The following is a 14,930-nucleotide window of genomic DNA, read 5'->3' on the forward strand; positions in this document are numbered from 1 at the left end:
TCAACTTGGTATAATCTACACATCTACAATTACACAGCAGGATTGGTGGTGCTTATCAAAATTATAAAAAATGACTAATCATTTTTTTCTAAAAGTTAAAAGTACGACAGTTTTTTGGACACTGATGGTAGAAATGGAAAATCGTGGAAAAGAAGAAGCACTCCAAAGTCTTAGAACCTATTTGTTAAATTTTAACTAATAGAAAGGAAATAAAATAATTAGAGTGGTCAACTATAGAAAGGAAATGAAAGGAATGGAATGGAAACAATTTTAAAATTGTGTGTTTGAGAAAGTGTGGAAATGAAAGTAAATTGTGTTTGTTTTTTTATTTTTTTTTCCCCTAAATTTTTTAAGTCTAGACCATAGACTTAAAACCATTTCCATTTCTTTAGTTTTGTTTTCGCACGGAAAACAATATTTCCTTTCTATGGACAAACAAATAGCTAAAAAAACTACTAAAAAAATGAACCCCACCTATTTTCCTGTTTTTTTTTCCTAGCATTTCATCCAAAACTAACATGCCCTAAATAGTCTTGGCTTGAACAACAAAAACTCAAAAACTCAATGTGATAAATCATAAATGTGACTCAAACTCTGTAATAAGTGTTGGAATGACCCACAAAACTCATTGAGCTGTGACCCACTCTACCGAGTGGCTAAGTGGTTTTAGTCAACTGAACCACGAAAACTACGAAAGACTTAAATTTTTCGTACCAGACAAGATTTTTGAGTGCAAGCTACTGGAAGAGCAAAAGAGAGAATTTTTGTGAACCTCATGCTGAGATAATAATGGGAGATGAGGGGTCCTGCTTCTATAAATACCAATTAACCAATGCTTCAACGTCTACGTGAGCCATGGGTCTCTCCAAGTCAAACTTGTTTATTGCCTGAATTTAATCTGCTCATCCGTGGTCCAGTCCTAGACTTATGCAGTGAAGAAAATATCAGTATCCCCCAAAATATCAACCTCTGAAATGTCAACAAATATCCCCTAAAACCAGTGTAATCAAGGTATTAATGTGCACTTAAGGGCGTAACACTCAATTTGTAGATTGAGTAGTATGGATGTGTCACATATACCAAAAAGTGTTCAAAAAAAAAAAATAAATGTAAATAATGATAAGGTGCGCTCATAGTGTGTCTCGTGCCTTAGTCAAGGCGGGCTAAAACATTGACACACTGTATATCCATGGTAATTTTTGAAAAATCAATAGACATTACGAAACAATGATATTTCAATACATTTTGTAATATAGAAAATCGGTTCCCCTAAAACCAGTGTAATCAAGGTATTAATGTGCACTTATAGGGCGTAACACTCAATTTGTAGATTGAGTAGTATGGATCAAAAGCCAATATTGTCACATATACCAAAAAGTGTTCAAAAAAAAAAAAAATTGTAAATAATGATAAGGTGCGCTCATAGTGTGTCTCGTGCCTTAGTCAAGGCGGGCTAAAACATTGACACACTGTATATCCATGGTAATTTTTGAAAAATCAATAGACATTACGAAACAATGATATTTCAATACATTTTGTAATATAGAAAATCGGTTGAGTGATTTTTTGCTCCCAGCATTCTTCCAAGTGCTCCAAGGGAATTATTAGCCACACGCGTCTCATTTTTTCCACAAAAATAGAGTAGTTACACTTCCTACAAAATCCTCAAAATTTCCAATTTTATTAATTTGTCCCTCAGTCATAACTAGAAAGAAAATAAAAATAAACGGAAACAAAACACAAAAAATAGAAATCAAAATATGAAAAACACGATGGATGCATTAAGAACAAACTAACAAGAAGATATTATTGTTATTAACCCATTTTTGCGGGAAGAAAATGAAGAAGAAATACACATGATTGTAGGTTTATTCCACTTTACATTTTTTTTATTTCATATTTTTATTTCTTTTATGAGACAAACTAATAAAATTGGAAATTTTGAGGATTTTGTGACGGTTGTAATTTCCCTCTTTTTGTGAAAAAAATGATACGTGTATGACTCAAAATTCCCTTGGAGCGCTCGGAGAAACTAACGGGCTGGGAGCAAAAAATCACTTGGTTTTTTTTGTCAAAAATAAAACACGAAAAGAAAGATTGAGCAATTGACACCAATATAATATGTAGAACAGAGATTTTATAAAAATTTGGAAAGATCGAAATTAGCTATTGAATATGTCAAACCATTGATTTAAAACAGCCGTATTAGGTATATAATTTAGTTAATTAATTGTTTCCGGTCTACTTAATTCACATTCATTAATATAAAAGTGTGTAAAGAAAAAGCATTCTCCATGTACTCTGCTTTGTTTCTTTCTCTCTTGTGCGCGTATTGAATAAACACTTAATTTCTAGGAACTCAACTCTGTTTTCTCTCAGTTTCATTGAAGAGAAAGTCTGGTAAACTGGTAAGATTCCTAGACTTCAAAACTCAGCAGGAGAAAATTTATACAGCAGCAATAAATGATTACAGATAGCTGTTAAGTTTTACTATTTTCAACGACAACCTTGATTTCTTATTCATCAGTTATTACACCAACAGAATTTTCAATTACTCCAAATAGTCAAACCAACAAAACAATATGGCAATTCCAGCTAGAACAACAAGAGTAGTTGATTTTCATCTTTGAACTTTGATTCAGAAAAAAAAAACATGAATTCTGAGCATGGATATCTCATCAGTTTCTTCCTCATTCTTTTATACATAACTTCAAAAGCTTCTGCTCTCTGCAATAGATTCTGTGGCCAAAACAAGACTCAACAATTCCACCACCTTCCTTACCCTTTTGGCTTCTCCCCAGATTGCGAAATCCAGCTAAACTGTAGCACAACTGGAGAAGTTTACATACAACTACAAGAGTTCCAAATCAAGAATATAACATCAGACAATCTCATTTTACAACTTCCAGCTAACTGCAACCGTCCCCTGGAAACAATGTCTCATCTCTACAACAAAACTACGCGATCACATCGCAAAACGTTATACTACTGACCAACTGTGGAAATGATAAGGTAAATCAGTGCATGTTTTCGACTGGTGCAATGAAGAAACATTTTCAAGGATGCAGCCAACCTATAAGCTGTTACTCACAAGAAAGTGGATTCGTGACTTTGGGTAATGTGAATAGAAGTGGGTGTAATTTGTTGTTATCTTCAGTTGCTTATGATGAATTGTCAAGTAGTAGTTCAATTGCTTTTGAGTCTCAAAGAGTGAATCTAGGATGGTGGTTAGAAGGAAATTGTAAGTGTTCTGATCATGCCAACTGTACGAACTTTATTTCACCATTTAATAGACAGCCTGGATTTCGTTGCCGGTGTATAGATGGGTTTGTTGGTGATGGGTTTGTTAACGGAAATGGTTGCCGGAAAGGTAAAGTGGATTTTTTTTTGTTAATTTTGACTTTGACTAAAAACTTTCATTATTGAGTTATTTTCTGGTTGTGGATAATGTGTTCCTTAAGTTTTCATTATGGGATTGTGTTTGACATTAGTGTAATCCAATGGTTAATTTGTAAAGAACATGTTATGAATATATATAATACAATTTGCTGTAATTTTGGACCATGGACTTTTATTATTCTCTGAGTCTGGCGTCTAGGTTCTGTGGATTAATACCCCAGTCAAATGCTTCTCAAGTCATACATAATAGTAGTTAGACGTTTTAGTTTTTGACTAACAGCAAATACTGCACCAACTGGTCCCCAGATAAATCTATTTTTGAGCCAATTGTTTTGATCACCTTAAGCATCTTTGTGTTAGTGGCATGGTTTAGTACATTCAAAATTTTGCGGATTGGCCATGTACAGTATATGGATTTATTGCGTAAAGTTTGATTATAAATTTATAATTGGATTGATAATTTGAACAATTTGGTCAGCCAAATGCAATTTTCTGACAACTTAAGATAAATTCTTGGTCAAGCAATATTTCAGTTTTATACTGCAGTATGATCTTGGTTTTGGAGAATATATCAGGGTTGACTGTATTATTGCTAGTTATGTGATATGCTTTGATTTTTTTATATTATTTTTTTGGTTTTTTCAGTTTCTTCGAAATGCAATCCTTCAAAATATATGTCTGGTCAATGTGGAGGAAATAACAGAGTTGGTGTTTTAATTGGAGGTACATTCTCTTTTCTCAAAAGTTCTTTAAATAAGAAAAATGTTCCTCTTATCTTTTTCCTTATTCCAAGAATAGATTCTTTTAAAATTAAATGATGACTAGCATTTATCTTAATCAAATAGCCTAGATAATCAGATTGAAGATTTGTGGAATCTGGAAAGTGATTAGGCCCCTTTTAGGTTGCTGGGATGTTTCCTGCTTTTCCAAGAAAAACCATGGCTCAGTATTATTCTACAGGCAGGCAAGCAGCTTCCAACGACCCCCTAAAAGAAATTTGAATTAGTAAAATCAATTCATTATGCTGCCTCATTGAAATGGGTATAATCTACATCATGTCAGTAGTGACATTCATCCCATCCTTATTTCTTTTTCAAGTTTAGTGGATAATGCAATTGATGTTGCCCTGAGCCACTGAGTGAAACACTCAGCTTGGAGTGTTGTCATAGCCCCCCGAGTGTGCATGCTCAATGCTTCTGCCGCACAATGTTATGTGTTTCATCCATAACTTGTCTATTGAATACCGCTGTGTCTCAGCTTATAGACACTTAAACAGTACTTAACTTGAGGAAATGATTGGGTTGATGCACTTATTACAAACACTTAAATTATATAACCTTAGGCTGTCGTCTGCCCAAGCAAAGATTGTATGCAGATGTGATTTGTTGTGCTATGACTGGATCATGTCTTGCTATAAATCTCTTCCATTTAATTTTTGCTAAATGCCATATGGCCTTAAAGTCACTAACCGATTTTGGATGTTCTAATTTGTGATCTTCTACATCAGGCATCATTGTAGGAGCTTGTTTAATGTCTGGTTTGGCTCTTCTCTGCTTTTTAATTCAGAGGAAGTCTTCTTCTTTAAAATCAAGAAAGAGTGCCAGGCATCTACTTGCAGAAGCTGCCGGTGATTGTAGCATTCCATTTTATAGCTACAAAGAAATTGAACGAGCAACAAGCTGTTTCTCAGATAGACATAGGATAGGAACTGGTGCATATGGTACTGTTTATGCTGGAAAACTTCACAGCGACGAGTGGGCTGCCATTAAGAAGATCAGACATAGGGAAGCTGATGGCATTGAGCAGGTCATGAACGAAATCAAGCTCCTCTCATCTGTGAGTCATCCAAATCTTGTCCGCCTCTTAGGCTGTTGTATTGAGGGGGGTGAGCAGATCCTTGTCTATGAATTCATGCCAAATGGAACTCTATCACAACATCTGCAGAGGGAGAGGGGTTCTGGCCTCTCTTGGACAGTTCGCCTAAATATCGCCACCGAAACTGCCCAAGCCATTGCTCATCTTCATTCCGCTCAGAACCCAATATACCACAGAGATATCAAATCAAGCAACATACTACTTGATTATAATTTCAAGTCAAAAGTTGCAGATTTTGGGCTCTCAAGGCTCGGTATGACTGAAACCTCTCACATTTCCACCGCCCCACAAGGTACACCAGGGTATCTTGATCCTCAATACCATCAGAACTTTCACCTTTCCGACAAAAGTGATGTTTACAGCTTTGGGGTAGTTCTTGCGGAGATCATAACAGCATTGAAAGTGGTGGACTTCTCTCGTGCTCACAGTGAGGTAAACTTGGCTGCTCTTGCTGTAGAAAAGATTGGGAAGGGGTGTGTTGATGAGATAATGGATCCATACCTCGACCCCCATAGTGATGCATGGACCCTGTCGTCTGTGCACAAGGTGGCCGAGCTGGCATTTAGATGCCTTGCCTTCCACAGGGACATGAGGCCATCTATGGTAGAAGTAGCAGCTGAGCTAGAGTGCATCAGGCTTAGTTCATGGGGGCCTTCTGAAGAGAATGAATGCCTTGCTTCATCTCCATCTGTCGGAAGTGAGAAATCACAAGGCTTCACGCTTAAGAAAGTGGGGATAGATAGTCGGAGACTGGTTCTTCCATTGAAGGGTACTTTAATGATTCCGTTAGAGGAGCTAAAAGACAGCTCCCCTGTCTCTGTGCAGGAAATATGGTATAGCGAACAGAGTTCGCCGTCTTCAACCAGCTTGTTGGACAATGCAATTAACTGACAAAAGGCTACTTCTTCACTTGGTTGTTAGCATCATCTCCTACTGTGAATATCAAGCAATTTTCTTTTACATTTCCCCCCTATAGTCTTGGCCATAGATCCATTACAAGTAATATTTTTGTGCACTCTAGCTAGAACTTATTATGGTACGTACTCCATTTTTTATTTGTTAGATATCCTTTACTAAAAGATACACAAGATACAGCGTATTAAACAGTTGTAAAAGCTAGATTATTTCATACTTGTAACAAGTATAAGAAAGCAACGGTAAATTTCATATTTGCGTTTTAAATTCGCTCAATAAGAGGCAACAGTTCCACGCACAACTTATGCTTAGCCCAAGTAAAATATGGATCAATACTTTCAAGAAAATATAGGACATCCAAAAGAAAAGGGTCCTATTACTGACGGACCTATATTGTGTTGGGCAGACGAAAAAAAAAAAAAAAAAAATTATTAAAATGTACTATTGGTCTTAAAAGTCTAAAAAAACAAATATTACAAGTGTGTCATCGGTGCTCAAAAAAATCAATTCGAAAAACCCCAAACCCCGCTTTAATCTGGGCCAATTTGTAGGTTGTTCATCGAAAGAAACCCAACAATGTAGTCACCGCGTTTGGTCGAGTCCCTAACGACGATGTAGCCACACCGTTTGGACTAAGTCTCAAACGGTGTGACTACATTGTTGGGGACTCAAATCAAATGGTTTTGGTCACAACGTTTGAGACTTAGTCCAAGCGGTGTGACACACCCATTTCAAGAGGCCAAAAACGTAACTTTATATTTTTTTCAAATCCCAACGGTTGAAGCCAACCGTTTGGACTAAGTCTCAACGATAGCCACACCGTTTTGGACTAAGTCTCAAACGGTGTGTAAGAAATTCCAACGATGGTGGTCACACCGTTTGGGATTTGAACTTTGAAAAAATATAAAGTTATGTTTTATGGCCTCTTAACCGGTGTGGCCACACCGTTTGGACTAAGTCTCAAACGCCAAAAAACATAACTTTATATTTTTTCAAAGTTCAAATCTCAAACGGTGTGGCCACATCGTTGGGTTTGCACAATGAACAACTTAGCCGGATCGTTTAAGTTTGAGATTTTCGAATTCAATTTTTTGGGACCAATGACACATTTGTAATATTTGTTTTTTTTGGATTTTTTTTGGGACCCGACAACATTTTGTAATAATTGTTTTTTTTGTCGAGTCTGCCCAACACAATATGGAGTCTGTCAATAACAAATACCAAAGAAAAAGGAAAAGTCCATCATGGTGGGAGGAAAAAGACTTTGCAAGTTTTGTAGGTCTATTGGGGGTGGGTGGTCAAAAGAAAACCATAGCAAGACCAAGAAGGCTACATCAGACCCGGGGCATTCATCCCTTTCGTTATATCAACCGCATTCACCACGACTCTAAGAAGAGAGTGCTTTTGGGAGTGTCTCTTTTGACAATACTGTATCGGATGATTGCGATCGGAGGTTGCACATCGAAAGCCTTAATGAATGAATGGAATGCTAGTTAAAATTCCGAATAGAGTGTACAAGTGCCAAAACACTGACAACTCTCGTGATTGGATCAAATACATGGGTCGTGTCATTAGCAACCAACTTGGGAATAACATCTAGATAGGGAAGAATGGGCCTTGAAAAGCTTTTCGGGGAAATACATGAATGTGAATAACGGGGTTGTGGGAATGAACAAACAATGGAGCTTTAGAATCTATCCTAGAGAGGGAACATGAAGCCGATCATGTTGACTAGCTAGGTGCATCTCTAGCAATGACATTGTTCCTAGTGATAGGGTGGGCATCTCTATCCGCTTGTGCACTGGTTGCCACCTTGTAAGTGAGCTCTCTCTTTTTTTTTTTTTTTTTTTTTTGAAGTTAGAGGGTTAAGGCAGACCCACACCGGTTACATTGAAGGACCCTAGCCCGAACGCTCATAAACCCTGAAGGGAACCTAGCCCAAAGACTCTTGTCGATGCGTCATTTTTTAGTAGACCCAACCGCCCTACTTTATCCTTGAAGACTTGTTTTCACTCTTTTAGTCCATCCATCGTCGCAATACCATGTCTCTAGCCCAAAAGTTCACCTGGCCCAAAGGCCCATCACATAATTACACAAGAAAGAAATCCCAACCAATATTTGGTGGGATTCAAACTTGCAATCTCTCTTATGAGCATGAGGAGGGGGGTATACAACCAATTGAACTAGCAACTCTTGTGCAATTATGTAGAACCATGGGTGTGTTTAAGCATCGTAGGGTGCAAATATCAGCTTCTGTAAGGGTTTAAGAAATTAGGACCTGTGAGCTTAGGGTTTAAACGGTTGAAAAAAAAAAAATAGAAGATAAGGCTGATAAGGCAATAAAAAAGATGGAACTACAATCCACATATTATTTCCATTTCCCTTCAATCAACAAACCAACCAACCATATAAAATGGACAACTCCCAAACTTGAATTAAACAGAAGAAAAAAAACTTCATATTCATATCCCAACTTTATCCTCAACGCTTCAAGCTCAGACAAGTCAAATGCAAATGGGCATTTACGTAATTTGGATAAACCGGAACCGTTTGGTGGGAAATCGGGTTCGGTTTCTTTTTACGGGTTGACTCACCAAGTTATAGAAGAAGGGCAGTTGGTTTCTGCTCCTTTTAAGGATGGCAAGAGTTCAATTCTTTGGGTTTTGGCTCCTTTTGCTTTTATATCGTCGTTAATACTCCCGCAGTTTTTCCTTACCAATGCCATTGATTCGCTAATAAAGGACGAAATTCTTGCTGGTATTTTCCTATTTCGAGTTATTATTATTATTATTATTATCCATTTTTGTGCTGGATGAGTAAAAGCTAAATATAAGTTGAGTGGCCAACTATACAATATATGGTCTCATCTAGCTGTAAATACTGAAAAGCTAAAAATTCTGAACAATAATTCAATTGCTGTGCATTTACTGAAACATAAACGGATTGGTGAAGGGAGCACTGCAGTTGATAAAAAAGAATTTGAAAATCTTAGTACGGAGCATGGAATCCACTATAACATCCCCTCTGTATGATATTTCAGTATTTATTTACAGGGTTGTCTGTGCCGTGTTAGACTCGGAAAAATGTCCCTGCGCCCCATTGTGATTAGGATTTGTGTTTTTTGGCTGTTTTATTTTATTTGTGAACAATTTCCTGATTGCCTAGGTTATCTGTCTATCTACGTAGGAAAATAATTTGTTACTAAGTTCAGTTGTTGCCATCACTCTGCAGAAATCGTAGCCTCTTTCTCATCAGAAGCCATGTTTTACTTTGGTCTTGCTGCATTTCTGCTCATAGCTGATCATGTGCAGAGGCCATATCTTCAGTTCACTCCAAAACGCTGGGGTCTTATTACAGGTTTAAATGGATACCTGTCATCTGCGTTCTTCACCATGGGCTTCAAGGTGATGGCCCCACTTTTGCTGTGTATGCAACCTGGCCAGCTTTGGCCTGGCTGCTCCGGTTGCAGTGGCTCCATTTCTAATTAGTTGTGCTGCTCAATTTGCTTTTTGAGGTGCGTCTTGACAAGCGTGGGTCATCGTGTTGGCCTATAGTGCCTATTATTTTTGAGGTATGTTAACATCTTTTGACTCAAAACACTTTTCCTCCTTGCAAACCAGAGATTTTGATGAGTCCCTTGATAAATTCTACAGGTTTATAGACTTTATCTGTTGAGTAAAGCTGCACATTTCATTGAAAGGCTGATTATGTCAATGAAGGGGCACCATCATCTCCCCAACTATTGGAGAGAAGTGGAGCTTTGGTTGCTATGTTGGTTTCTTTCCAAGTTCTTGGTGTAGTTTGCTTGTGGTCGTTGATGACATTTCTTCTTAGGCTTTTCCCATCTAGGCCTGTTGCCGACAAGTACTAAGTATTGTTCCAACTTCCAACTTCCAAGTTCCAAGTGGTGTTATGTCAACAGCTGTTCTTGCTTGCTAGGTTTCCACCATATTGTAACAGGAAGCATGGAAACCCAATAGAGTTGGCAAATTTGTCAGCATGTGCGCCAAACATGGCATAGATATGGTGTACCCGCCATCTGATGGGTTTGTCGCATTGTCTGTAGATGCCATTTGCTTTCGAACAAGAGATAATAAGTTTAACAAAAATTTTATATGAACAAACTCTTTTGAACAAACTCTCTTGAACAAACTGGTGTGGCACTCATCAAGCAGGGGTGCGTGTGTATTGCTCAAAAGTACTGCAATCAAGGTCTCTCTGCTTGCCACGTCAGTTTAGAAAGACTCTAATTCACTTATTCCATGCCTAGTGTTGCAAGCTTAGCGGCTTTACTGTAAAAATCGAGTTTTATTGAAAATTGAGTCTGATTACCAAGAATCTGCCTATAACCCACACCGGTTATATTGAAGGACCCTAGCTTGAAAGCACAACCCCGAAGGGACTTGGTGCGATTCGAACTTGCAACCTCTCCCCTGAGGAGAGGGTACACAGCCAATTCAGCTAGAAGCTCGTGTGTGATTGGCTTGACAACTTGCATTTTCTACTGATAAAGTTATATCACAAAACTGACTTTTGAGACGTGCTTACAGAATATTTTTGAATAAGTCACAATGCAGAAGCTAGAGGTGAGAATATGCATCTATGCCGTTGTTTGCTAGTGTTGAAGAGTTGGGGGCTAGCTTGTTGCTAGAGTTCTACTCTTTTTTTACAGTCATGCCTACCCTGGTGTAGGACTTCAGTAACACTAACACCCAATGGAATGGCCAAAGTGGAGACCTCAAGATTTTTTTACCCCAACTTTACCACAATATGCTCTGCCAAATAAAACACGCACAAGAGCTAAATGTGTGTATATCCATATGGCAATCCCATAACACCATATATCAAAGTATGCAATTATTCGAATTAACTCAATTTTCTGGATTCATATTCCATGCACGAGTTGCTCTTCTTCACAATTGTACACTGGGCACTGTTAAACGAACAACTACCTTGGTTTGGCTGTACCATTCAATCTGCAATGTTCACCCAAGGATGGAGTGAATACCTATGCACTGTGAGTCTTGCACTTTCTACAAGCTTGAGCCGGATAGGAATACGAAATAAGGGTATAACACCTAACCATGACTTCTAGGATCAGTAACTCGGTGCACCTTCCTGGCTTCTGCACTGGTATACTGTCCTACAGCGCGAGCATGAGGAACTGAAGCTTTACCTCGTGCAAGGGCATCCACATTTTCAAGCAGATACTTCCTTGGAAGCCTTCCCACAACGTTGCCCTCCTCATTCCCTTCTTTGTCCAAGAACGTAAAATGTGGGATACCCTCAACACCAAATTCATCCAGCTCCTGTTCCCACTTTGTGTTGTCAACATTCAGCATCACAAAGTTCACACGATCCCTGGAATCATTAACACCAAGAACTACTAATTTAACAATAATGACGTATCAGAAGAATCTTTATCCATACACAAGCAAACTGCAACGAAAGACTACAGATGCCATTAGGAAAAGTTTAAAGCATATTACTTGTATTGCTGCTCAACTTTATACACATCTGGAGCTAGTTCCCGGCAAACTTCACACCAATCAGCATAAAACTCCACAACTGTGGGCCTTCCATTTGAAAGAGCCTAGAAAAGAAGTAAGAGAAAAAGCCATTGTTATATGCAATGGCATTGTTATAGTGCAGAGAAAAGACCAGGTTTGCTAGTCTTGCCTCTTTTAAAGTCATCTCCATATGTCCATTCTAAAGATAACATGCTGGGGTTACTACAATGTGGTTGGCACAATAGGAAATAAAGATACTCTATGCAAAATCTCTGAAAGGCTTTGCGTACAAAAGACATCAGATACACCTCTGGAATCATATGGGGAAGACTTTCTGAATACCCAACAATAAGGTGGTGTAATTCAGTTTCTCAGGAGTTCTAATGAAGGGTGTAAACACGATGTAGAAGAGACTTGATAGAGACAATGAGTGATGTTAACGAGCTCATAACTAACTACAGCAACAGGTCACCTTCATAGAGGAGGAGGTAAATCATGGATTAGGTGTCATCAATGTGAAATAAATATCTAATACTTGTATTGGAAAGAGGCCATGAGAAAATGCACACTTTTCCTTGGACATACACAGTTGAACAAGTGCTCAGAACTAGGGAATATATGAGACATATTGAGACATCAGGTTATGGTAGAAAGGCAACAAATTTGGTGGTGCAACAAAAAACAAAGTTGGCAGTGCTCAAATGATTCTTGCCAGGATTACGAGAAGGAAACTAGATCTCCAAATTACGACGTGTTGGTTAGGTAGTAGTATAAGTTGAAACAAAATCATTGTACTCGAATCATTTTCGTTCTTTTCCATATGATCCTAGGTTTCCCGTTTCTGGATGAAGGCTTCCTAAGGTCATCTCTGTTCACTAACAAAATTCATTTGTTGACCAACTTATGTGCATTTTGATTTGCTCCATTTCTTCATTGAAGTTGTGATGCCGAATTGCCGATGGATGTTGACACACTACATCACTCACCATGTGTATTTGATGTGAAATATGGCCGATGATCAAATAGTTTCTCAAACATAAACATCCATATCATTATAGTCACATATGTTTAGTTTATGGGTCAACTATCAGGAAATCTAAAGATAGTAATTTCCTAGTATGATCTTACACTAGAATGGAGTGGTGTACATATGAAGCTAAAGGTGACAAGAGCGACTTTAGATCTTGATCACAGTCCTGGTGACTTTACTTTCCAACTTAAAAAGCTCTACACTCCAACATGGCCTTGCTAACTTAGGGTAGCCTCACTCCAACCATTTAATTACAACATAGTAAAGAGAATAAGAATATCATAGATGAACCAACCTCTTCATAAGGTAAAGCAGCTACTGATAGGTCCTTCAGAGAAACACCAAAATCTAGTCTTGTTGATAGGAAAAGCCCTACAGCGGCAAAAGTGGATGCCAAAGCTATCTTCCTATTAATACTTCTGTTTGGGAACTCAATGGATCCAGCATTTTGTGTAGAATTCGTAGTTTCACTAGTTTGATTTTTTTCTGAATCAGGTACACTAACAGGTTCTTCCTGCATCCATACAAACAATCAATAACGACTTAGAGACAGTCAGAGATTTTAAAAGAAATTAAGCTCATAAGGATTGGTGCAAAAAAAGAAAAGAGCCCCCCCTCTTCTTCTCATCACATTACAGTACAGGGGTGTGCCTCTGTATGAGGCTAGTAATACCTAGAAAGTCTGGTTGACTTAAACAGTCTTTGCATCAAGTGGGGATGCCTGTACAGCCAATCCCACAAGAGAAGTCTGCTTCAAAAACATAAACTGCTTCACAAACATAAATATCAAGTAAAGAGGTATTTTGTTTTACAAGACTAGGTACCACTTGGTAGAAATTTAAGAAGCATACATAAATTCTGTCAATGTTTCTACAAGCCTCTTCTCTCCCCTCCCACGGCTTTACCAGCAGAAACCATTACCAACCTTTTTCTAACTTAAGCCAAACCGACTTGAAAAAAGGCCAGTCAGTACAATCGCACATGGCCAATGAGGTCCTCACAGAGTCACAGGTCTAGAGTTTCAAATGAATAAATCCTCAAATTCACTTCTACTAAATTACTCCTAAAACATTCAACAAATTTATTATAAAAACACACTCATTTGAACCATAGTCACTAACAACTAACTAACCGTTGTTGGTGCAGAATCATTTGGATCAGGGTTTGTTTGACAAACTAACTTATTTCCTCTAAACCCACCAATGTTTTTCTGACGTGGAAGGCTAGCTGATCTTCTTCTTGGAAATGATGCTTGAAATGATGGTTGGAATCTGTTAAGGTTTATTGGGTTGGAAAGTACACGCGCCATTTTTTATTATTTTGTTTGCTGTGGAAAACAGTTTTCTGTTAAATTCTGTTATTCAAAAAGCTGCTGATAAGGTTGGGTATATTTTCGTGTTGTGAGCAAAATGCCAGATAACTGAGATGTCGAGAAATACTGCGAAACTTTCATTATGTCTGTAGAGTGTAGTAGATTCCATTTTGGCACATATTCGGTTACTGGAAAGACTAGGTAGCGCCTGAAGTTTGTCTGCTGTATTGATAGTTGGCACCAAGAATACGTATTTATGTGTTAAGAAGTCATTTTGTATTGTAGTAGCTACGCACCAATTCAAAATTCAAAAGATAGCACAAATTTGTTACAGTATTTATATAAAAGAAACACGACAGCAAATTAAAAAAACTGACACCTTAATAAAACACATTTGCCTTCAAAATTTTAGATCAGAATACCACTGCACCTCAAATAGAAGAACCCCAAGGCTGTAGATGTTTGATGAAAATGTGGACCCACTCCCACTTAGCTCCTCTGGACATGTATACCACTTATCTTACAGCTCAAAGTCTATTTTGGTTTCACAAAGGTATGTTGCTTATAGAGTTAATTATATGCACGTGTTAAATGTTCTTTCTGTAGCTTCATACACCGGTTAGTCCTGAGTGAAATTCTATTCAATGAGGAGATAGGTAGAGTGGGTATCTTTCGCTCGAGCAAATATTGCATCAGTGATTTATATTTCCCTATGCCACTACCTTATTAAGTACTAAATATTAATTATCCCTAGTAAGGATTTAAGGAAGTGAATGGGCTGAATTTATATGGTTGGATTAGTATAGTTTCGTTGTTGTATCTGTTTCCGGTGCCTGTGTTTGTCAAAGGGTCTCAATGGGTTGAAGCCTTGAAGGGTATCATAGAGCAA

At 37.8% G+C, this 14,930-nt stretch overlaps 3 protein-coding genes across 3 annotated transcripts; 2 read left to right on the forward strand and 1 right to left on the reverse strand.

Annotated features, from left to right (window-relative positions):
• The first annotated feature begins 2,505 nt into the window (after positions 1-2,505).
• On the forward strand, positions 2,506-6,443 carry LOC147516321 (wall-associated receptor kinase-like 14). The gene is given in 4 exon segments (XM_086588972.1): positions 2,506-2,945; positions 2,948-3,370; positions 4,045-4,122; positions 4,907-6,443. Coding segments are annotated over 4 exon segments (2,052 nt in total). The 5' UTR covers positions 2,506-2,653; the 3' UTR covers positions 6,166-6,443.
• Positions 6,444-8,361: 1,918 nt separating this feature from the next.
• LOC147516322 (tRNA-processing ribonuclease BN) lies at positions 8,362-10,313 on the forward strand. Its single transcript, XM_086588974.1, is given in 7 exon segments — positions 8,362-8,946; positions 9,421-9,597; positions 9,600-9,632; positions 9,635-9,690; positions 9,692-9,760; positions 9,843-9,906; positions 9,909-10,313. Coding segments are annotated over 7 exon segments (960 nt in total). The 5' UTR covers positions 8,362-8,537; the 3' UTR covers positions 10,061-10,313.
• Positions 10,314-10,985: 672 nt separating this feature from the next.
• Positions 10,986-14,113, reverse strand: HCF164 (Thioredoxin superfamily protein). The gene is made up of 4 exons (XM_086588975.1): positions 13,862-14,113; positions 13,025-13,243; positions 11,679-11,782; positions 10,986-11,550 (listed from the first exon to the last, which is right to left on the reverse strand). The coding sequence occupies exons 1-4, from the start codon at positions 14,036-14,038 to the stop codon at positions 11,268-11,270; spliced, it is 783 nt and encodes a 260-aa protein (XP_086445101.1). The 5' UTR covers positions 14,039-14,113; the 3' UTR covers positions 10,986-11,267.
• Positions 14,114-14,930: the final 817 nt, after the last annotated feature.

Source organism: Coptis chinensis, chromosome 2, assembly GCF_015680905.1.
Source record: "Coptis chinensis isolate HL-2020 chromosome 2, ASM1568090v1, whole genome shotgun sequence".
Taxonomy (NCBI): Eukaryota; Viridiplantae; Streptophyta; class Magnoliopsida; order Ranunculales; family Ranunculaceae; genus Coptis; species Coptis chinensis.

Coding starts and splice junctions, on each gene's coding strand:
- HCF164 (XM_086588975.1), bottom strand. CDS start 14,038: ATGGCGCGTGTACTTTCCAACCCAATAAACCTTAACAGATTCCAACCA. Junction 13,244..13,861: donor ATGATTCTGCACCAACAACG/GTTAGTTAGTTG, acceptor GTATGGATGCAG/GAAGAACCTGTTAGTGTACC. Junction 11,551..11,678: donor AAAGTTGAGCAGCAATACAA/GTAATATGCTTT, acceptor TAATGATTCCAG/GGATCGTGTGAACTTTGTGA.